Source organism: Sitophilus oryzae, unplaced genomic scaffold (genome assembly GCF_002938485.1).
Source record: "Sitophilus oryzae breed Bouriz unplaced genomic scaffold, Soryzae_2.0 scaffold_1716_pilon_pilon, whole genome shotgun sequence".
NCBI classification, from domain to species: domain Eukaryota; kingdom Metazoa; phylum Arthropoda; class Insecta; order Coleoptera; family Curculionidae; genus Sitophilus; species Sitophilus oryzae.
This window is the reverse complement of record NW_022146409.1, coordinates 2,424,039-2,447,821: the sequence shown is the minus strand read 5'-3', so window position 1 is coordinate 2,447,821 and position 23,783 is coordinate 2,424,039. Positions and strand designations below refer to the sequence as shown.

Sequence of the window (23,783 nt, the reverse complement as noted above, 5' to 3'; positions counted from 1 at the left end):
TGTCAAAATTCCAGTCCAGATATAGACATGTTTACAACATAATTTGTTCTCTTCTAATCAGTTTTCAGCATTCATTTCGGTATCATTTCAGTAAAAATCATCGATTAGTGTTTAAAAAGACATTGTGGCGTTATCAAATCATGTACGCTCGAAAATTATCACAAAATTTGAGCCCCCTCGGAACTCCCAACATGAAGGGAGCACTAGCGGAAAAGTGCATAGAGGGTTTCACTTTTGCCAAAGGGACTGTAATGCGACGGCAATTCTCTAAATGGAAAGACGTAAAGGACTTGAAAGATAAACTGAGCAGCATAATTGACAAAGCAAAAGTTCTGAAGGAAAATCTGTTCAGGAAATCGAATTCGGAAAAGACTTTCAAGATGTGGATAAGACAGTTTGAGTGTGTTATTGCTCAAAGGGTAAGAAGAGGGCAACAAATGTTTAGTTTATATTCGAGGTTGTGGGAAGAAAGAGCTCTGAAAGAACTTGTGAGGAGGTTAAGAATTAGTTTCACTCGTAATGGGAGAGAATTTATAATAGGTGCTACAGGTATGGTCATTTACACTGTTTAGACAATTTTCTTAAACTATAGAATAAAGCTGTAGGTACCCACTTTATAATATCACAGTGATGTAATCAAAATTAGATTAAGTTGTTTCATTATTGATCTGTAATTGTGTAATTATTTAACTGTGGAAATGAAATAGCATGTTTCAGGGTTTGAAGATAGTTAGTTAATAATTTATCTTTAAAGCACTAACAAGCATTTTGATAAACATTAACTAGTTTTTTTCTCTTATGGATATTAACACTTGAGTGTTTTCATAAGTAGGTAGTTTATTTTTATGACCTCTGCATCTGCTAGAGTACAAAGCATATTACAGTAATTGTAAAAATAGATCAAAATATTAACATTTATTTTACGTCTTACTATTTTTAGAACGTGTCATATAGACTAGTGTTTATTATAAAGTAGCTACAATACAGTTTATTATTATTGCGCTAAATATAAACATTTCCATCAAGTAATTAATATAAATATAGGTTATAAAAAAATCTTAAAACTTTCTAAAAGTTAAAAGAGGACATTCTTTTTTAATTCTCATATCCCATTCTTTATGAAACTCTTTAGAGTTTCCCTACAAAGCCATTTGTTTATTCTGAACCAAAATTAAAGTATATCTCCCTGAGTATACCAGTAGCACCCTGTACAGGGAATAAGTGCGAGGCAGGCAATTGCTTTTTAAATAATAAAGATTTTTATATAAAATAATTTGGTTTGGTATTTCTCTACAAAGTTATACATGACTTTGTTAACTTCTTGTAATTGTATACCTAGTTATTCAATATTAATTTGCATAATCATATTTACCAAGTAAAAGAATATAAGCAAAAATAGCACTACAGCCTAATTTTTTTTCTTGTTAAGTACTATATGATCAAATTGTGCACCTAGAGATAAGAAAGATCTATACTGACTCCACTGCACTAGATTTTTTTTTGTTTGATGGAATTGAGGGATAAAAAATTATTGTCAAATAAAAGAGTTTTAAACTGTTTGAACACTGAATATGACAAATCCAAATTATAATTTTACCTAAATACATCAGTGACTAGTATAGGCATCCATGCACCTAATGTCATCCCTGTGGTGTAATATTTTTTATTAAAATCAATAATAGGTATGTATTGTGATTTTTGTTCACCCTGTACAAGCAATTAATTTTGTATTTTTTTATGAAAACATATTGAAAAAATGAAATTGCTTCCTGACTATCATTTACATATTCAAATAAGTTTGTTGAGAAAAGAGCAATGAAAAAATGTTACATACCGGGTGTTTCTCAAAAGTGGCTCACCCCTATAACTTTTTTCTTCTTTCAGATAAAAAAAATGAAATTTGGTTAGTTAGTATACAATATAAGTCAGTATTGATTGACGTATACAGTTGTTTTAGGTCACTTCCGCTTACACCGAAAATGACAACTTTTACTTTTTAAATGATAGGTACCCTCAGTATTTTTTTAGTTTATTCAATAGAAAATTACACTCTGAATAGAATAGTTTATTTGAAATTGTAATTAATAATTCAATTAATTGTAATTATTTGAATTGGTTTATAACAACAATTTGACTCGAAATACCAAGTGTGTGGTATCGAATTATTCATCAAAAAATGCTTTTCCCAAATATGCTAATGAGCCACCCTTGAAAAAATTAAGGTATGATTAAAAATACGATTTGGGTATTTTTTAAACAGGCAGGACAAGACACGAAAAACAGACGATAAAATAAATTTTTCCAAGGGTCCTTGATTAAAAATTAGTGTTTAAGAAAGTTATGGCACTCTAGATTGAAATTTAAACTACCATTTGTTTTGAGCAAAAATGTCAAAAATTGACATGTTATATGCCATTCTATTCAGAGTGTCATTTAAACACCAAAAGTTATAGTCATTTCTGGTGAAACAGGAAGTGACTGAAAAGAATTGAATACATCAAACAATCCTAATTTATGTCATTACTAACATACCAAATCTCGTTTTTTATCTAAAAAAAAATAAAAAATTTATAGGGGTGAGCCACTTTTGAGAAACACCCGCTATACGAAGATACGAAGGCAACTCTTTGTTCTTAAAAATGGAATTATCATCTATATTTTTTTTGTATTGTATTTATCTTTTTTTATGTAGGTATATCACTCTTCAACTGGGAAGATAATAGAATAAGAGACGAAGAGTTTGAGAAACATTTAGATGACCTTGATTATATTGAAGTTCTGAAAGAAAATACAATGAATTCTCCAGATGGAAAGTCTAACAGTAGTAGTTCAACCAGTATTAAATCGAAAGTAAGAAATAAGTTTTTTACAAACTTTGGACTAACTTGTACTGTTTACATGTAAAACGGTCTCTACACTATTCGCGAAATGTTTCCATGAAATCGACAAAACTTTTGTAGGTGACTACATTCTTCGTACTACTTCGCGAATTATTCAAGATCAAACTTTGTTCAGATCAGGCTTCAGAAACATAAGTAAACATGGAGTACAAATAAATATCGTTAGTTTGTAATGGAGTATAATGGAATACCACTATACTAAACTAATATGAAAAATAGTGCATTTAAAAAACATAGATAGATAGATAGATAGATATTTACTGGTAATAATACAAATAATGCTCTTACACGTCAAAAAATTAAAATAAATACAGGTTCAATCACCCATGCTTATTGCAACAAAAATTTATAGATTGACAACCAACAGATAAATGAAAAAATGATAACATATGAAAATTTGACAACTAACAGAAAACATTAAGCTTAAAATGATCCAGAATAAATTTACTAATACATACAGTTACACAAACATTGTTATCAAACTAAAGCTAAGTAACAGAATAAGTGTAAAGTAATAAAAAGATAAAATATAATATAGATATGTCAACAAAACAGGTAAGAGTCGCACAGTCACAATAGGTCATCAAAGCTATTATTAAGGTATTCCTCAATTGAATAAAAGGACTTTTGTAATAAATAGCCCTTAATTTTTGTACAAAATTGTTTTGCATCAGCTTCTCTAATGTGTAATGGAAGTACGCCCAGAAATTTTATACCATGGTAGTCAGTTCCTCTCCTGGTCCTTGAAAGTGTGAAAATCAGGGAGTATATTATCGCGATTGCGAGTTAGGTGGTCATGTATATCACCATGAAACATATACCGAGAGTAGATTAAATTGGCTATTCCTGTAAGGTTACACAAGAATATTTAGTTTTAATTATTGTCTATTATTATTAACTACAACTAGTAAAAAAAATATATGTATTTCCAAAACTTAAAATCGTAAAACTGTAGGGCAGGGTGGCGATAGTGACTAACTAGCGGTGCGTTATTTATTGGCTTATAATCCAGATGTTGCGCCCCATGAAGAAAATATATACAAAACTATTTAAAAAATCGTCTAATTATTTCTTATTTTTGAATGGATTTATATCAAACCATGGTGGGTACTAACAAAATTATCGTTTACAGTTTTCTCTTAAACACAATAAAAGACCATTGCTTTTAAAAAATGTCCGTGTTGACATTGGTCAGTCAATCATTTTTTCTAATCAGCTCGACATATTGATGATGTTGCTCATCAAGCAATAGTACAGATATATTAATAAATTAAGGCCGTAAACAACCATAATATTTACAATTTTGTATATTAATTATTCATTCTAATAAATAATAATAGTATTTATTATAATGAATAATTAATATAAACAAATTAATAATAAAAATATTGTAATTATATTCTTATATTAAGTGAAAAGTTTTATTCTTAAATATCTCCTATACATATTATAAACTCGTGTTCAAATGTTAATCTTGTGGAATATATCAACATAACAAGATGTAATTAAAGTAATATTGTTAACAACAAATATTTTTTAGACACGTGTAGGTTTACTTATTTCACTGAGATTTATGAAAAAAGTTCTTTGACTCGGGTTTAAGTACCGATACGACGTGGAAACAGTTCGAAACAAAAAGAAATTGAACGAGATAACAGGATACGCCAGTTACGGCTCGTGACCCGTGTGACTGGGTAGGCGACAAAATTTTAGTTGTGTCTATTTTCCCCAAGTTGTACCCCCAACCTATCTGCAAACCTTATTTCTAAATGTATATAACAATGTTATCTAATATTTCATAAAATAAAATTCGCAAAATTGAAATAGCACACTGAGACTTTTGTCACTTTCCTGTAATTTCTGTTGTATCGTCTCCTTGCACCGAATAAAATAACGCGCTTTTTTATTTCGGATTCTTCTATTTCTGTGGCGTGTTCTGAAATACAATCGGTTATATCATTTTTAATAATCTCGGATAAGCTCGAAAAATGTTTCCAATTTGCTTAAACGTTTTTTGAATTTTCATATAAAAGTTTTAAATGCTACGTGTAATGAATCATATGAAATATCCCCTTAACGAAATGTGTGAATGAAATATCGGGAATATCCCCTTAAGTTCTAAGCCTACCGAGCCTCCACGACTTCATGCGAAGGCGACCGGAAATTTCGTCTAAGCCCCGCCTTAATACGATACAACTCCGACTTACGTTGTGTCGCTACCGCACGATGAGCTAGATAGAGACAGAAGACTGTCGTACGTCGTACATCGACTCTGATAGTAGGCGATGTAGAAATCGCCGAACAAAGGCACTGCAACGGTCAAAATTATTTTGTTTTCTAACGCAGCGGCACAGTCAGCGTACCCAGCTGTAGTGAATATTTTAATCTACAAGACCACAAATATTAAAATAATATTGATTATTAAAACACACTTCCGTGTATTAACAGTATTTTTATGTATTGGCAACATCAATAGTAAATAATGTAATGTAATAAACCGCTTAAATTCTGCCAAAATCTTAGGGTAGGCGCCGCCTACCTTGCCTACCCTGACGAGCCGCCACTGCCCCACGCCCTTCTCCGCAATTAGCGTTTTATGAAATGAAAATAAGCCGAGACAAAACAAGGAAACGAACAATGACCTACTTCGAGCTGTTTCACGCATAGTGTAGAGGGAAAATTAAAATCAAACTACTTCTACTAAACCGATTTTTATGAAACACAGTTTATAACAATAGGTACATACATCATGATAATTTCAACCATCTTCAACTCTTTTTTATTGGGGCAACATTAGTATTGTATTAATTTAATTTGTTTTTTTTATTGTTACTTATAATTATAGAGCAGTACTGGAAGTCTTACTAGCAACACTTACGATGACTGGGTACCATTTATAGCGAAAGATGACCTGCTTGTCTGGAAACGTCCTTATGGAAATGGCTTATTCGAATATAAAGTGTATGGTTCATATCACGATGTAACTGCAGAGGATTTTTTACAAGTTCAAGTCGACACGGATTATCGTAAGGAATGGGACACGACAGCGATACAGTTAGAAGTTGGGGAAAGGGATACAGGATCAGACAGTGATATTTTATATTGGGAAATGCAATGGCCGGTAAGTTTTGCAGTGGAACCATATGCATGGAAGAGTTTTATCGCAGAATAACGGTAAAATAGAGAAAAAAAAATATTACCAGGTTTTAATAAAAAATTATTATTGTTAGAGAGGTATATTAGGTAAAGTACATCAACTGGATCTGTGTCTATGAAAAGAATGCGGATAAAAAGCATTTAAATAAACAGCAATATATTTTATAAATTGTTACCTATACAGGGTATTTCAAAAAACATGTGCCATCTCATGTGGAAAGAAATAAAATTTATTTTTCATATTAACATAGGTCCGATTCTGCTTTGTTTTGTAGCTACAAGGTGTCAAAGTTTTAATATTTTTTCGATTTATTATAATTTTCTTCCAAGGACTTTTAGCGTTTCGAATAAAATTTTCAGGGTAAAAGTTACTACAAATGCCACATATTTTAAAGCTAAAAAGTGTCGACATATTCACCAGGGACGACGTGTGGAATATTTCTAAAAGTTTTCTAAAAAAAGCATGTACGCCACAAACTTTTTTCTCTTGTTAGTGAAATAATGTAAGCAGTTTAATGCCGATATGCCGATTAATAGTTGTCTCTTGATATTTTGCCGATTTCGGTCTTCTTGATGAGATAAACGCAATTTTATTAATTTGCCTGGATCCAAGTCTACTAACAGCAACCTTTAAAAAAATGTAATATTATTAAATTGCGAAAGTTTTAAATAAGTACTCATTGAATCAAAAAATATAAAAAAGGTTTATAAACATAGGTATGGAAATGCATAGTTTTAGAGTTACTGGATGTTAAACCTTTTAAAATAGTTTTTTTTGTAATTATTTTAAATACCATTATTAATTGCTGAAGTTTGGACTAATAGTAGTAATAATTAATAATAAGTTATGTAAAATATATCGGGGGTGGCGCACCTCATTCGCATCGGTTGGTTATACGAAAACGGAATGATATAGAAACAAAATATTTTATGGGTATATGTGGGGAGGTAATGTGGGCACATTTTAAAATAATTTTGAAATATACAGGGTGTTTCAAAAGTAAGATCCATATCAAAGTTATATTTTTTCTTATGGAACACCCGGTATTTTATTTCATTTTTGTATTCATGGGCCCAAAAAAGGGCATTTATTATAAGGGTTTTTGATATGATATGTTTTAAAGCTTTGGTTTTTGAGATATTTAAACATATTTACATATACATGCTATAATAAAAAAGTTTGTCAACACTTTGTACATTACTTTTCAGAATTAATTCATGTGCCTGACTTTCACGCCAGAGAAATAAACTTTACTAAAAATTTTGATTGCTTCCTTAAATGTATACAGGGGTATCAAAAATTGCTGGTCTATTTTAAATATTTATTTTACATAAAAACTTCGTTATTTTAAATGCAACACTATGCATTTTTTTAAATAAGTCGAAGCAGATTTAAATGCTCTTTCAAACTATATTAGGGTTTCCTATACCTATCTGGCTCAGATTTTGAATAAAAAGCGATTTTTCAATAAAATTGTAATCAATATGGCTGGTGTCGCCTTGGCAATTTTCTAGTGATATTAGTAGCTATTTTCAAAATCGACATTAGTTTATGGACTTTATTAAAATTTATAACAATTATTTTTATTTAATTTACCTACAATAAGTTGATATGAATACAATAAGTTGATAAGACCTAAGTTGATATGAAAAATAAATCTTATTTTTATGTGAGGAATCTCCCCACGAGAGATGGCACATGTTTTCTGAAACACCCTGTATAAAAGCGGTAGAGAGTCTGCATGAAACACTCCGCCCACTCATTTCATTGGCTACTTGCAAATTTGTTGAATTTTTATTGATAGAAGCGTCGTCTAATTTTTTACGAGAAACATCGATTAAACGGTAGCAGAGAATATCGTTTCCCTCCTTACGGATGCCCCGTAGTTACAGAACATATAGACGTTCTGTAATCAATATCTAAACCTCAAATAAATTTGCAAAATCGTAGGTACAAAAAGATCTTAATTTTTAACTTCGGACATCTTCGTTCTATCTAATCTAAAAAAAGGAAAAGTAGTGCATATGAAATAAATTGCTTATTTAAAAAATACAATATCTAACAGTTTTGGTATCATTTGACCTTCAAAAATATTAGTAGTAATAGATAGTGCTAATTGCTAACATAATATTGCTTTTTCCTTGTAATGATAAGGAGGATGTTATTTATTTATTTATCGTTATTAATTAAATACCAAATTCAGATTTCAGTTATCGGTTATATAAAAACTATGATAAGGTTTTTTACAGGGCTTTGTCAAAGCTCTGAGACTGTATGATTAGTAAAACCCTGAAAAAAATATATTTTCCGTCTCCGATATTGGTCGTTCCAAAGTTACATGGTTGTCGTCTCGGCGCATTTTCTCCCACAGAATCTGCATTCGCCGTTGTTTCTTAGCTTCAGTCTACTGAGATGTTTTATTGAGGAGACAGTTTCTGTTAGAAACCCCGTTACAGTTGTAAGATTGTTCTTACTTAAATCAAGGAAAATCTTTGATTTTTCTCTGTCTTAAGTTCTGAGACATTTCTTCTGAGTGTCTTAGACCGTTGGATCATTCCCATTCCAGGTTACGATCATGCGGAAGATATAGTCAATATACAGATTTGAGAACCACTGGATATTTTCTGTTTTTTTTTCTTGTAAATTTGATCTACTACCTATGTTGCAATATTATCAAGATGTTATGTTTTTTAGCAAAATAAAACACTATATCACCACAATACACCAAAACACTTTTACACTGGACGCGCGTTTCGCTAACCATGTTAGCATCATCAGCAGATGATTATAAACTAAACTACAATCTACAATTTGAGCGTTTATATACTCGCTCAGTGGGCACCGAGTGGGCGTGGCAAGATCTAGCCAACCGAGCCAGAGCCCATCGAGCGTAACAGTTAGATTTCCGTCACTAGAGTAGTACGAACAAAGAACTTGAAGGAATAGGACCGTTGTCTCTGTCTCTGTTCATACTATCTTTACATTTATTAATTCTGATGCTTTCATATGCATCTAATTGCCTGTAATTTGAGACTTGTTTAATTAATTTTAAATTATTAAGATCTATACAATGTCCTTTATCAACAATATCTTCGGCAACGCAAGATTTATCCGGTCTACCATATCTTATCTGAGCTAAATGTTCCTTAAATCTAATTAATATTGATCTTCTAGTTTGCCCAACATATTTCTGATTACAATCTTTACAAGAAATTTCATAAATACCCGACCTTTCCAGTGGAGGTGTTTTATCCTTTGGATTACCTAATAATTGTTGTAATTTATTATTAGCACTATACACAAGTTTATAATTGACATTCTTAAAAATTCCTTTTAGACCACGGGATAATTCTCTATCAAACGGTATTGAAACATATTTTGACGACGATGTTTTTTAACTGAAAATAAAAAAATGGCGCCGGGAGGCACTACAGCCGCCCATACTAAAATATGTAACAACCATACCTATTGGTATGGTCGGCTAAAAATCAAAACTCTTCAAAAAATTCTAAATTTTAAATTTTTTCTTTGCCAAAAAAAACTCATAGATGTGTTTCTGGGGTCGAAATATACTACCCCGAGAAATATTTGCACTTATACTAGTCTTGTCTCTGGCTAGTTTTTTTAGGCAATAAAGTCTGTCCAACGAGTCATGCAAGGTTTTGACAAACGACACCCTTAAAATGACAGAAAGTGATTTACCCATGAATTAAAATGACGGACAACTGTCACCGTCAAGTATTAACTCGTTAGACAGACTACATACCAAATTCTATATTACTAGCGTCATCAGGGTTTGCAAATAAGTTTGAAACCAGTAATTATGTAAGAAAAAGTCCTACTCTGGGTGCCCACTCACCAAGGGATAGAAGGCAATGAAAAAGCAAACGATCTAACTAGAAAATGAGCAAACACTCCATTAACTGGACCAGGGGCGCTATTCTGTACAATCGTCGGTATCGGTAAGTTACGACAGCTCTCGGTACGTATTTGTATATAGTAAAAATGTGTTAATTGTTGGTTGTCATAGTTACCGATCGGTCCTATGGCAGATATCGCAAATTTGTACCGATCAAAAACGGTATCTCTACCGTGCCTTTGTTAACCTCACGGTAGAGATACCGAGACTACCGAGAGTCGTCGGTACAAATTTGCGATATCTGCCATAGGGCCGATCGGTAACTATGGCAACAACAATCAACACGACGCTCATTGGCCGTACGTACCGATAGCTGTCGGTAACTTACCGATACCGACGATTGTACAGAATAACGCCCCAGGGGGCCCCAGAATAGCGGCCAATGAGCGTCGTGTTAATTGTTGTTGTCATAGTTTTAGCTGTCATTAATAGGACATATAGCAAATCTGTACCGACGACTATCGGTATCTCTACCGTGGGGTTAACAAGAACATGGTAGAAATACCGATTTTCGTCGGTACAAATGTGCGACTTCTGCCATAGGGCCGATCGATAACTATGACAACAACAATTAACACATTTTTACTATATACAAATACGTACCGATAGCTGTCAGTAACTTACCGATACCGACGATTGTACAGAATAGCGCCCCAGAACCGTTCAAGCGGAAACCAACTTAAAGCGGAACTCATGCACCTGGTATAATCCATCTGTAACTTGGAATGGGAATCCTCCAACGGTCTAAGACACTCAAAAAATTTCTCACCACTTACCACCGAGAAAAATTAAAAATTTTCCTTGATTTAAGTAAGAACAATCTTCGGATTGTCCCGGGGTTTCTAACAGTACGCTGTCTCCTCAACGAACACTTCGGTAGATTGAAGCTGACGGTAGATTCTGTGGGGAAAATGGGGAAACACCAGAACACCTCATCACTGAGTGCGCCGAGACGACAACCGTTCGTGCCATAAATTTTGGTACAGCCGATGTCAGAGATGGAGAGCTATCCTCTGTGGAGCCGTCTGAGATACTGGCTTTTGTCAAAGCCCTGAGTTTTTTTGAGAGCCCTGACTCTCAAATGATGAGTTATAACTCGTTATAACTCAAGAAAGAGGAACGTACAATAGATCTGTAAGGTCGTGGTGATTAACCACCCTCCTAAACATTCTATAATTATGAAAAAATAGATGAATAAAATAATAAAATTCTACAATGCATAGGATTCGTTCCACCTCTGATGATTATACCTGTTTATTAGTGTTTATACAATCTTAGTCTTTTAGGTGTTAGGCAAATTTGTGACAAAAAAAAATAGTTATTTCATAGCTTTAAATCATTTCAGAGACTGTTTGTAAATAGAGACTACGTTTTCAACAGAAGGTACAAAGTTTTTGAGGATTCAAAAACGCTCATGATTATCAATAAAACAACGGAATATCCTCGATTTCCTAAATATCCAGATAAATTTAGAGTTGAAGAATACTGGTCATGTATGGTCATTAAACCTTATACGGACATCAAACAACCTGGTATGTATAAAATAATACTGCTTTAGTGTCTATAACTTATGTATATATAAATAATCGTTTAAACTAGTTAATATTATCACAGATTAGGTATCCTATAAGTATACAGATAAAAATCTTGTCCCTAATTCGTGGTACGAAAATTGTTTTTTATGACGATGAGCAAACGAGTAAATTTTCTTGTGCGCAAAAATAAACTCCCGTTTGAACAGCGTAATAATTGGGCCGGTCACAAGGCCGATCAGGCGCTGTGCACAATTTTAGAGGCCATAAGTAGGCGTGCTTGTGCACAAACTAGTAACCTAACTAGTGCGCGACTTCGAAAATTGGAACCACTAAAAATAGTGCTTTTGACGATAAGTTTATAATCTGTATAATCCGTAATATCGTCGACTCGGCCTTAAATGAGTACTTGGGATTCACAATCCTGAGGTAATAATAGGCGGTTGAAGCGTAGTGCTAGCCACATTACCTTCCTTTGTATACCGAACGGCTCTAGTATAGCAAGCTGTACCTTGCTACTCCCAAGGCGTTAAACGCTATATACGGGAGCTATTATATTATAATCCGTGATATTATTGTGTTTAACTAGTTTAAACCATGGTACAAAGAATACAAGGTATGATATTGCGCAGGTTGGTCGCTACGTCACAGGTGATAACAGGCGCTATTGGTCAGCACGCTCCGCGCGCCAGTTCAAATCGTCAAGATATTGTTATAAACCTGTTTTTTTGTTTATATACCGTCATTGAATTATCGCTAAGCAAGTTACTGTGGAGCAGTGCGTAAGGAGTCAGGCTAGGAAGCGAGAGACCGGAGTTCGAATCTCGGCCGGGACATAACTTTTTTATTTTATTTTTTAAATACTGTTGTATTCTATAGTTTATTTTTGTAGTATAAAAAAAAAAAGAACTATTTATTCCGTTATTTTTAATCTCCGTTATTAATATAAATTGATTGTTAGTACAATACCTCATTTAATATAAAATAATATTCTACTTTTTGAAATGTATCGGGCCCTAATTGTACCTAAAAGTAATATATTTTTAGTGATATACCATATTGTAAACTATTTAATATTTTAGTCACTTAAAAAGTTAATTTGCATTGAATAATTGCCTACCATTAAAGGAAATTTGAGCTATATAATCCTTGATGGGCATATTCTGGGTATGCAAATACTTCCTTTAAATTTTGGGTGTCGTTCAACCGATTTATTCTCAAAACCAGAAACTTCTACATATAAAAAGAAGCAGAGGTCACTAATTATAATAAACTTCACCCTTGGTATTACTTCCACTAATTATAATAAACTTCACCCTTAGAATTACTTCTATCACAATTACAATACGTTCATCTGCATTGGCATTTTCTACTTTTCGATGGGAAACAATAAACTTCCCAATATTTTTTAAATGATGTAACAATTCCTCTTGTGGTTACTTTTCCATAGATATCCTCAACTCTGTCCTCATGTGAATTCAGAGGCAATGAAAATGAAAATTATTTACCATAAACATCGCAAACTAAAAACCTAATAAACAATTTTATACCGAATATAGAAATAAATTCAGTATTCTTACCTATCGTCCAAATCCATGTTAATAGATAATTATTATTTTTAAATATATTTTTGGAACTGCTGGTTTTAGTAATTATTAAATTAAACGAACTAAAAGTCTTAAAAATAAACAATTCTTAACCATAACCAGAGCCATAACCCCAAAAAATGCAGATCTCCTGTCAACTTTCTTTATTTTTTATTTATTCATTATTTTCCTGGTGACGTCACAGGTGGTATGCGCGAACTGAACGAAATTGGAGCCGCTATCGATCATACCTTGTATTCTTTGTACCATGAGTTTAAACTTTAGATCTTGTAAACTTCGTGGATATTACCATATGTATATTACACACGACTTTGTTTACGGGACTTTCACATGCATTTTTCTATTTATTTCTTTCTAGAACACGATTATCATATAACCCTATTCTTCTCTCTGAATACGCTACTGAGCATTCGCAGAACTTAGGCGTGAATGCTAAGTTGGAGCGTATTTTCACTGCGTTGTCAACAATTACTAAAAATATAGACCATTAAAATTTGTTAATCAAGATATAACTGATACGTGTGTATTTACTATTTTGAAAATATTTGTCATATTCAGGGATGGGTAGATAGATAATTCCACATATTCTACCGTATTTTCTACACGTAGAATATTAATTTTCTACTCCAACTTATTATCTACATTTTCTAGATATTCTGATGTATAAAATTAGTTTTAATTAAAAGGGAGTATAAAAAAGACTCAAAGTCTCGGTCTCAACGTTTAGTGTTCTTTTAATATGTAAAATGTGAACGTGTGTGTGGATTGACTTTAATTGTATTTGTCTGATGATGCTCGTATGAGCGAAACACGTGTCACTGTTAGATTAGGTTAATTTAATATTAAGGTTGAGACCGGGACTTTGAGTATTTTTTATACTTCCTTTTAATTTAAACCAGGTCTCATTGAGAAGAATGGAAGCTTTCTTTAAATTTTAAAAATTAGTTTTGTATATTGAAAGCCATTTTTTGCGCTTCTATTTGTTTTAAATACTTCATTACTACACAATGATTGGTACAAGAAATAAATCAATATTATGTAACAAATAGATAATACTATGTCATAAAAGCTTAACTATGATTTTTATATTATTTGAAATATAGATGGTCTGCCCAACAGGAGGATCTAACAGTGACAGTTGTGTCTGGTATTATAATTCATAGGTATATCGTCTTTTCTTTTTTTATATCGTTTGTCGAAATATTCCCCAATTCGTTGAAGGGGTTATAATATGTTTTAAACACGCTCCACACTATGCGGGGAACTCTTCGAAGCAGGTCAAGGTCGCGTTTCGTCGCCCAACTTTGTCGCATTTCGGTTTATTTCCAGTTGTCTTGACCTACTCCGGTTTGTCTAGTTCTCGTTCAATTTTGTTTCGTTTTGAGCTATTTCCAAAAGGTTACGGTATCTGTACCCAAGGCAAAGAACTTTTTTTCATAAATCTCAGTGAAATGATAATAATACTTTTATATATAATGATAACATGGTTTGATATAAATCCATTCAAAAATAATAAATAATTAGACCATTTTTTAAATAGTTTAACGTAGATTATAAACGGCGGACCGCCAAAACAGTTAGTCACTGCGTATTACCCTGCAGTTTACGATTTTAAGTTTTGGAAATATATTTTTTTACTATATTGTAATTAATAATGTTAGACGATGATTAAAACTAAATATTCTTTATAATGTTAGAGGAATAGCCAATTTAATCTTCCATCGGTAACTGTGTTCTAAATGTCCTTTTTTTAATTTTTCCTTTTTTTGTTTGTAATTTGCAATATGAAGTCAGTTTTTTTAGACTGATCTAAAGCACTTCGAAATTGAGACCGTTCTCTCTTTCTAGGTATTGAATTCAGTTTGACATATTTTGACAACCCTGGCGTCAATATTCCATCCAGCGTGACGACGTGGGTGGCAAAATCGGCGATGCCAGATTTTCTGGCCAAACTAAGAAACGCAAGTAAAAAGTACAAAGACTACTGTTTAAACAAAGGTGTAAGTAAAGCATGTCAGGCTCTGCAAGAAGAAGAGCGACTACGCAGAGAGGAAGAGGAAAAGAATAAGTTAGATTATTGCTCGAATGAGAGGTTGTCCTTGGTACTCTTACAGGTGTATGAAGATATCCAGAGGAAAGCCAACGAAAAATTGTTAGAATTTAAAAGATCAGAAATAATTAAATCAGGTATTCAAAAAGTTCTTTGAATAAAGTTGGATTTATAAACACGGCAGTTCAGTTGAGAACTGTTCAAGAACGCACGCATTTATGAAGTCAGTTCGTCGAAACGTTGGCAGTTCGTTTTACTTTTATTTTCAACGTAGTTTAGAAATGGTCACTGTTTAATCGGCATTTCGCGACGTTCGGTAGTTGGAACAGCAGCCAATGAGTAAGCGCCTGTCGGTCTTGTGAACTACAGAAAAGAGGCGGCGCCTATGCATTGTAAAATTACTCTTATTGTTTTATTATTTCAGTTTATACAGAGTGAGTCTTAAATAAGTGCACATATTTTCAGGGCTGGTAGATCCCGATAAAAGAAACATATTTTCTCTTTACCGTTTTTAAAATAACTCCAAAATAACAGAGTTATTTTACTTTGAAAACTTAAGAAAAACATTGTTTTTTGGTTAAATTTTGAGAACCACTGTAGCTTTTCTGGGTTTTATTTTATGAAATTTAATCTACTACTTACGATGCCATATTACGAAGATATTATGTTTATGTCAACTCCCGTGTTTATAAATCCAGCTTAAAAAGACTAAATTAAACTAATATCCCAAATTAGTCAAAAAAAGGCCCATTGGTGCAAGAAATTCCTTGAGTTTGATAATTGTTTTATACAGTCAGGTGGGGGATGGGGGATGTCAATTTCTTCATATCTTCACTTATGTCTCAGAAACTATGACTTCCACAGAAAAACACTTTACATACAAAAATAAGCTGACAAAATTCTCTAAAAATGATTCTGTACATTTTTTTCTCCCGGACTTATTGTTTCCGAAATACGCATTTCTTTTCATTGCATGTTTTTCTTTCAAGTAGTGGTAACCAAATACAATATTATGATTTTTTATTTATCACTTTTACTATATACTGTGATTTTAAAATTTTTAAACGCGATTCGTTCACATAAATTACTCTTGAATGCCCAGGTTATTTGTTAACATAAAGGCTTTCTGTTGTTTTTTTTACTTCATATTTTTGAGTAATCAAAAAAAATCAAAACCTACATTATGTACATAATGTATTAAAGAAACAAGATCTACAAATACTACCTCAGCCAATGCTACTGACTAATGTGCTGATTAGCCTTAAGCCGTGTATCCACCAAAAAAGCATTTACAGCAAACGTTTGCAAATGTTCGTAATTATTTTCAAACGTTCGCAATTACATTAAAACATTTTGTCACCACTGGGATCAAAAACAATAGTTTGCGAACATTTGTCATCGATCCGACTTGATTGCGCGCAAAAAAAAATGGTTCCGAGACGAAAACAAATTGTTAGTGCCGCAGCTTTTTTATTAATTTCTGCCTTAATTAAACAGCCGAATGATAAAAAACGCAAGAGAACACATAGGTAAACATTTTTCATTGTCCCTCGATTATTATTATTGCCTTTCAATAAAATACGTTCACTTGTAAACGGAAACAGAATTGATCAAAAACTCGAACCGTATGCTGTGAAAGCGTCTCCACTAAATGCGCACAAACAGCGAATCACTTTGATGTACCGACGTCGACCGGAACACAAACAAATGATTGCAAACGTTTGCAAAACACCGCGTGAGCACCGTCTCCACCAAGCAAATTTTGAGACTAAAAATGTTTGCTAAAAATCTCGAACATTTTGCGCGCTTGGTGGAATCCCACCTTTAGAAAAATCCACTGCAACCGAAGATAAAGATCTTCAACTGTTTGATCAATATCATATATCATGAACCGGTATGGCTTTTTCGCCAAAATGCTGTGTTTTTATGCCGTATTCAGGCATGGGGGCACTGATTTTTTCTCACTTGCTTGTTAGTGTTAATTGTTTGTGTGCACTAACGCTCGGGGGCCAGTGGATGACAAAAATCATAATACAAAGAAGACTTGTGAGATAACTTAAAGGCCTCTTAATATCACCCTTATTAATGTTACAGGTTAAGACAGTAATTTGTTTTTAAATGCTAAAAATAAAATATGGGAAATCATGTTACTTTTGTCAACCATGTAACTCTTAAGGTGCGTATTCATTATCCGTACGAACGAACGAACGAGCGAACGAATGTTCGCTAGTGGTATGGACGGGGACCGTACGATAGAACCGCACGAGAAGACCGGAGGCATTTGTTGGCGAACGCCTTTGATGTACCGACTCGAAACGGATGGTCGAGCGAACGAACGAACGAACGGCCGCATGCGTTTGGTCCCCGTCTAAATATACCGCACTTTCATTCGTTCGTTCGTTCGTTCGGATAATGAATACGCACCTTTAAAAGGTTAGAGAATTTTCTTCTATTGAAAAAGTAGCTTCAATTTTCTATATAGGCTTGATGCATTCTCCGCCGGTGCTGCCACGCCCGAGCATATCGTAAATAACGAACACATACAAATAGGAGTAAACGAAAAAATTAGTATACAGGGTGCTACAAATTCGAGGTACGAGCATTGCTATCTCTGTAACCGTAATAGATACGAACATGGTTAAATTGGGGCAAAGTTGCTCTTTAGGATGTTCACCAAGATGCCATCGAGAAAGTTTTAAAAATTTCAAAGATTGCTGAGTTTTTTAGAAAAAACGGATTTTTTTGAAAATCAATTTTATTTTTTCCTGCCCACACTCTTTAGGAAATTAAAAAACTAATTGCACATTCTCATAGCCACTTTATTAGAGCTATCTGATGGTGTTTTTAGATTTTCAAACTAGCTCATAATTTGTGAGATACGAAACCAACTTAATACGAAACCAACTTAATTTTTTTAAATACGGACCTGCATTTTTTATTTCAGATTTTGAAAGAACTCAGTCTCCTGAGTACAATGATGTGCCACACTTTATATATTTTTTTGTTTTGGATACCTTAACAGCAACAAAACTATTTAATTATTATTTAAAAAAATGTTAAGTTCGACTCTGTTTTTTAAATTATTTAATCTGATTATATTCATCGCAACAATATTGATCAGTGCTAATTAACATTGAATAAGGAAAATTGAGCCAATTGAAAGATTCAAATAAATAATATATCCAGATCAGCAATTTAAATATATTATTTTTAACTTTTCTTATTGTGAATTTGAAATTCCCAGTGTACGATCTAATAATTTGCATAATATTAATCGTAGTTATTATGAATAAATTAACTTATACAAACTAGTTTCTAATGCTTTACATAGTCTACATGTTGGAAAAGGTTACCACCCTCCCTATTGCACAAATTTATACCTACCATTTCCAATCCATCTTTTGGGGAAATGATTTGATTGTCGATATTACATTTTATTTATATTATTTTTTATTATTTTATTGCATTTGATTTTCTGTACTCAACCCACGTCACTGTTAAGTTTGAAAGCTTATCAATATTATAACGATGAATATATTAAATATTAAAAAAAAACAGAGCCTGGCTTGAAATTAGTTTAAATAAATTGTGTCCAAATTTCCAAAACAAAAAAAAACAATAAGTGTGGCATATTATTGTACTCAGGAAAGCGAGTTCTTTCAAAATTTGAAATAAAAAATGCAGGTCCGTATTTAAAAAAATTAAGTTGGCCTCTCTATCTCACAAATCATTAGCTAATTTGAACATCTAAAAATCCTATCAGATAGCCCTAATAAAGTAGTTATGAGAATGTGCAATTAGTTTTTTGATTTTCTAAAAAGTATCGACAGGAAAAAATAAAATTGGTTTTCAAAAATATCCGTTTTTTCCAAAAAACTCAGCAATCCTTGAAATTTTTAAAACTTTTTTGATGGCATTTTGGTGAACATCCCAAAGCGGCAACTTTGCCCTAATTTGACCATGTTCGTATCTGTTACGGTTACCGAGTTACCAATGCTCGTACCTCGAATTTGTAGCACCCTGTATAATTATTCTAAAATAAGTGTTAGAAAGTATAATTCGTGGAAATTCTAAACAAAAAAAATAAACAGGTAAATATTTTGATATCTTCAGAAGGTCTAACTTGCATTATAATTTATTATTCCAGTTAAAAAAAAATAGATGCGTTCAACTACGGTAGCGAGTAGCGAGCATAGTTTTATCACCGGTTTTGCTAGTGGGGCATAGTTGGAGCTATTTCGGCTATAACGACATTTTTTAAAAGTACATAATTATAATTTTAGAAGATGTTCATAAAACATTTAATCACTTGTTGATTAAAAAAGTATACCATTAATATTCCAAATTATATTTCATCCTTTCATAGTATATGTCTATTTAATTTTTTGATTATGTAACGAGCTCTTTGTCTACTCACTTGTTTCGTCGAACTGCTTGAATCAGTTTTTGCTTTTCATCAAATCGGTGTGAGAAACTATGAAGCTATAAAATGTTGTTTCGGGAGAGTTGAATATCCGGGAAAGGTTGAGTTATTGAATGTTATTGCACCCAACAACGCCCTAATTACGCTCTCTTTTTCGCGTTAACATTTTTTTTTGTGCAATTTTATTAACATTTGAAATTGTCACCACACAACAAGACGACTAGTTCGAATTCTTTTTCGCTTATTTTTTACTACCCGAAACAGCGTTACATCACACAAACGTCGTACCTGAGTGTTTTATAGTCTGAATAACTGAACTAGCAAAAAACTAAAAAACTTAAATATTACGACAAAACCCCGATTTCAATATTATTTTAATGCGATCTACATGACGGCGGCGCCGGCGGCGTGTACCATTTATTGATAATTTCTGATTTCTGCTGTAAAGTGCGCTGCGGTCGGAATTTTTTGAAATCAACTGAAATGAACCAGGCCTATAGTATATTTTTTCGTAGGTATCATATTTTCTGAGATAAGGATATAACTGAAAAAGTTAAAAAATGACATGCGACCCGAAGCAGTAATAACTTGGCGGTTGACATTTGTTAATAATAAAAATTTGATACAAAACATTCAATTTAGACAAAAAGGAAACCAAAGCAATCAAAACACGGTAATCGAGACATTAACCTAATTTAAGGTCTACCGACCGCCAAATCATTACTTTTATGAGACCCTTCTCTAAAAAAATGACATTTAACCCCTCCCCACTTCTCAAGTTCACCGTCTGTCTTTCGACACCAGCTATAGTCTGTCCAACGACAAGATCCTTGACAGTGATGGATGTGTCTGTCATTTTAATTTCAAAGTAGTTTATTTTATTTTACAAAGAAATATGTTGGTACAATTGGAACGCATAGCAGGAAATTAATATACTTAAAATTTGAGTGACAAGTGATTACTTCAAAATATTGTGAAAAAAAACTGTATAAAACTGAAAAAATCTAATCGAGTTATTTTATTTAAAACAAACGGTATGTGTTAGTACAAAACAAACAAGAACAAAACACCATATATACCAAAAAGTATAAAAAATAACTATTTCTTACTTTCAAGCTCCAAGAAACTTCCCGCATTTATTATATTTATCAATATAACTTATGTACAAATACAAATTTGTAATATTCCACAGAAGTAAATAAAACAACATAAATAAGACAAACTATTTTATTAATAATTACACTTGCCGAATTTCATTCCCGAAAGCTTCATTCAGAACCTCCCAATTAGTGGAATAAATTAGTGGTTTCAAAAAACAATTAAAATTAATAAAATATCCTAGCAACAGCTTGCGGTATTCTGTTGTATCCATAGAGAACGCAGAATCATAAAATAATAAATACAAGAAGTGTCAAGTCAATGTTAAATTATGGAAACAGCGTGGCTGCCTGGGTAACTAATTTTCAGATATGGCGGCTGGGACATTTGACATGACATAGACATGACAATTTCAATTTTATGAAATTTATTTCCGTTTCCGGTTTTTAATTGCAGGCTGTTCAGGAGGTTTAAATGAGGGTTAATATACTTTTTACACTTTCTAGTAGTAAATAATACAACAATTACTCAAAAATACTTATTTGGAATTTAGAACAATGTAAATATGCAAATCAACACAACTAAAGAGCTATAAACCAATAAACTACTGTATCAATATCAAATATTTAAATAATATGAGAGATGCTGTGTTAAAGTGAATTAGTAAAGTAACAGTGCATTGACTTACAGAAACTTGAAGATAAATAAATGTTTTCACAGCTTCACGGGCATAAAACTAAATAACTGGAAGCAGGAAAAAGGCAACCGGAACCCACACAAAACCTGGAATCAAAAAAAATATGTAAAAAACATAAATATAGGTACCGACATAAGACTTTTGTGAATTAAATCAAACAGGACTTGAATGAAAATAAAATGAATAAAAATATGATACATATACATCTAATACCTCATTTGTATTTTAAAAATAATCTACATACATAGATTTATAGCATTATTGCTATGAAAATACATAATAGGTACCTATGTGATATGTAACTACGCATTTCTGTTCATCTTGTAGAAAATTAATGTAGGCTAATAATAGTTCAATAATCATAATTTACCTTGTGTAACTTGCTTTCAATTGCTCAAAATCACCGATCAGTCTTTAAAGTAGAGATACGGAAAAATCCTTGGCAAAGAATATCCCAAGATCCTTGGGTTTAAAGCTAAAAAAATATAAAAACAGTTAATATATTACCTATTTTTACCTATAATATGACCCATACCTGCTACACGCAGAAACGTCGATTTCATTATTTTCTTCATGTAATTAATATCATATATACTATATTAAAGTGTTAACAAGGAAATTTATGTCAAAAAACATCTTTGTACTTATAAATTTCAGCCGAAATATCAGAAACAAACTTCCAATCAAATCTAAACGGCAAAAATTAAAATGGCGCCCGACATGCGCCCGACCTTGCCAGAGGCCTCCGGAGCTGACGCTGACACACAGACAAAAGACAAAAGAACAGGACGCCGACGTGCATAAAAATGTTCCGTAGCAGAAATTGGCAGAAATCATATAGAAATATTCAGATTTTTGTCTAGGACAGTCTAGAAGGCCATGCTTTCTGCCTGGGTAGAACCGCGCCACAACTGTTTCCAATTTTCCGGTTTACTGTCACCCGCCTGCGCAGAATATTTAGCTTATAAAACAATAAACTTTTGATTTCTAACCAAAATTTTTCTTGACGGGTGATAATCAAAGGCCAAAATGACATTCCTCGCAAATTTTGAAGTATAATTAGTGGGAAAGTCAAAAGTTTGATAACTTTTTCCAATAATTGAAAATTACTGCCACTAATTATGGCGTTCTGAATGCTTACATTAAAATTAGGTGAACAAACTTCTACAGCTGATTGAAACTACTAATTTATTCCACTGATTTCGAGGTTCTGAATGAAGCTTAAAGGTTGATTAACTTTAATTTAAATTTTTTTAACCAGTACCTTTTGACATTATTTTTCTTCATTACTAAAATCCATTATTTACTTATCGTATGTTGTCGTTATTTAACAGCTACTCCAGTTTTTAGAATATGTTTAGTACGATTCTTGTACCATATACGAGATGCACTTATCTATGACGAGATGGTATACACACTTTATTGATGGTAACTTTATTGCTGTATAAGACTTTCTGCCTGGGCACCGAGTATTAACTATAAACTGTACTCTGGGTCTACAGTTAATTTTCCCTCGATTTTTTCTCCACTTCACTTCAAAAGACACAAAACACACGTAATAACACAGGGATTTGAAAAAAACGCAGGGTGTTTGACATAAGTTGACACAAAATTATAACCTATAATTTGGTAAGACTTTGACAACTCTCAAAATTTTAAAGGCGAGTTCAGACGCATCGGCGTCCGTTTGTCGTTCATCGTTCCGTCAAACCAATAAAATTGAGATATGATCTGTCATTTTTGAAATAAACCAATAGAACTGGTTAAAAACAACAAGAGATGACGCATGACGGATTTATATTTAAACCCATCCATAGTTAACTTAAAAAATATTAGAAACTTTTTTTGGGAAAATAAATAGATTGGTATGGACGTCATCTGCTTTTCTTCTGTCACTATCTGTCGAAATCTTACCTGAGAAAAAAAAACAGAGTATAGTCTAGAGGAATTGGTTAAAACCATTTTCAAAACTCTATTTTTCCACCAATTTGTCTTATTTGACTGGGCTATAAACGAAATTAACCGTTAACATCTAGATTATGTTTAATTATGTGGTGTTTTAGGTGCCTTAGTAAAAAAGGTTGAACAACCTGTAAGCGAAGAAATGTCACAGTTACCTGGCACAGCTAATTCACAGAACACCAACCAGAACCGCACATTTTGGAAGTATTTACACCCTTTGTATTATTTTACTTGACATATTTATTAAGTTTCTAAAACTAGAACGAACGGTAGTCATTTAAATTAAATAAGACTGTAAATATATTAAGGTTGTTACATTAAATCGATTATAAAATTGTTACAGAATTTGTTTTACTTTTAGAATACTATGCTATCATTCTATCCAAAAATGTTTGATCAAGTAGCTTCACAAGTTGGCAATTACAAATTTTCTATAAG

At 32.5% G+C, this 23,783-nt stretch overlaps 2 protein-coding genes across 2 annotated transcripts in view; one reads left to right on the top strand and one right to left on the bottom strand.

Annotated features, from left to right (window-relative positions):
• Positions 1–23,783, bottom strand: part of LOC115881339 (spermine oxidase-like) — a 102,897-nt gene that overhangs the window by 78,048 nt on the left and 1,066 nt on the right. The window lies entirely within an intron of this gene.
• LOC115881341 (stAR-related lipid transfer protein 7, mitochondrial-like) lies at positions 24–23,685 on the top strand. The gene is made up of 6 exons (XM_030898786.1): positions 24–549; positions 2,693–2,850; positions 5,746–6,021; positions 11,322–11,508; positions 14,964–15,302; positions 23,447–23,685. The coding sequence occupies exons 1-6, from the start codon at positions 141–143 to the stop codon at positions 23,578–23,580; spliced, it is 1,503 nt and encodes a 500-aa protein (XP_030754646.1). The 5' UTR covers positions 24–140; the 3' UTR covers positions 23,581–23,685.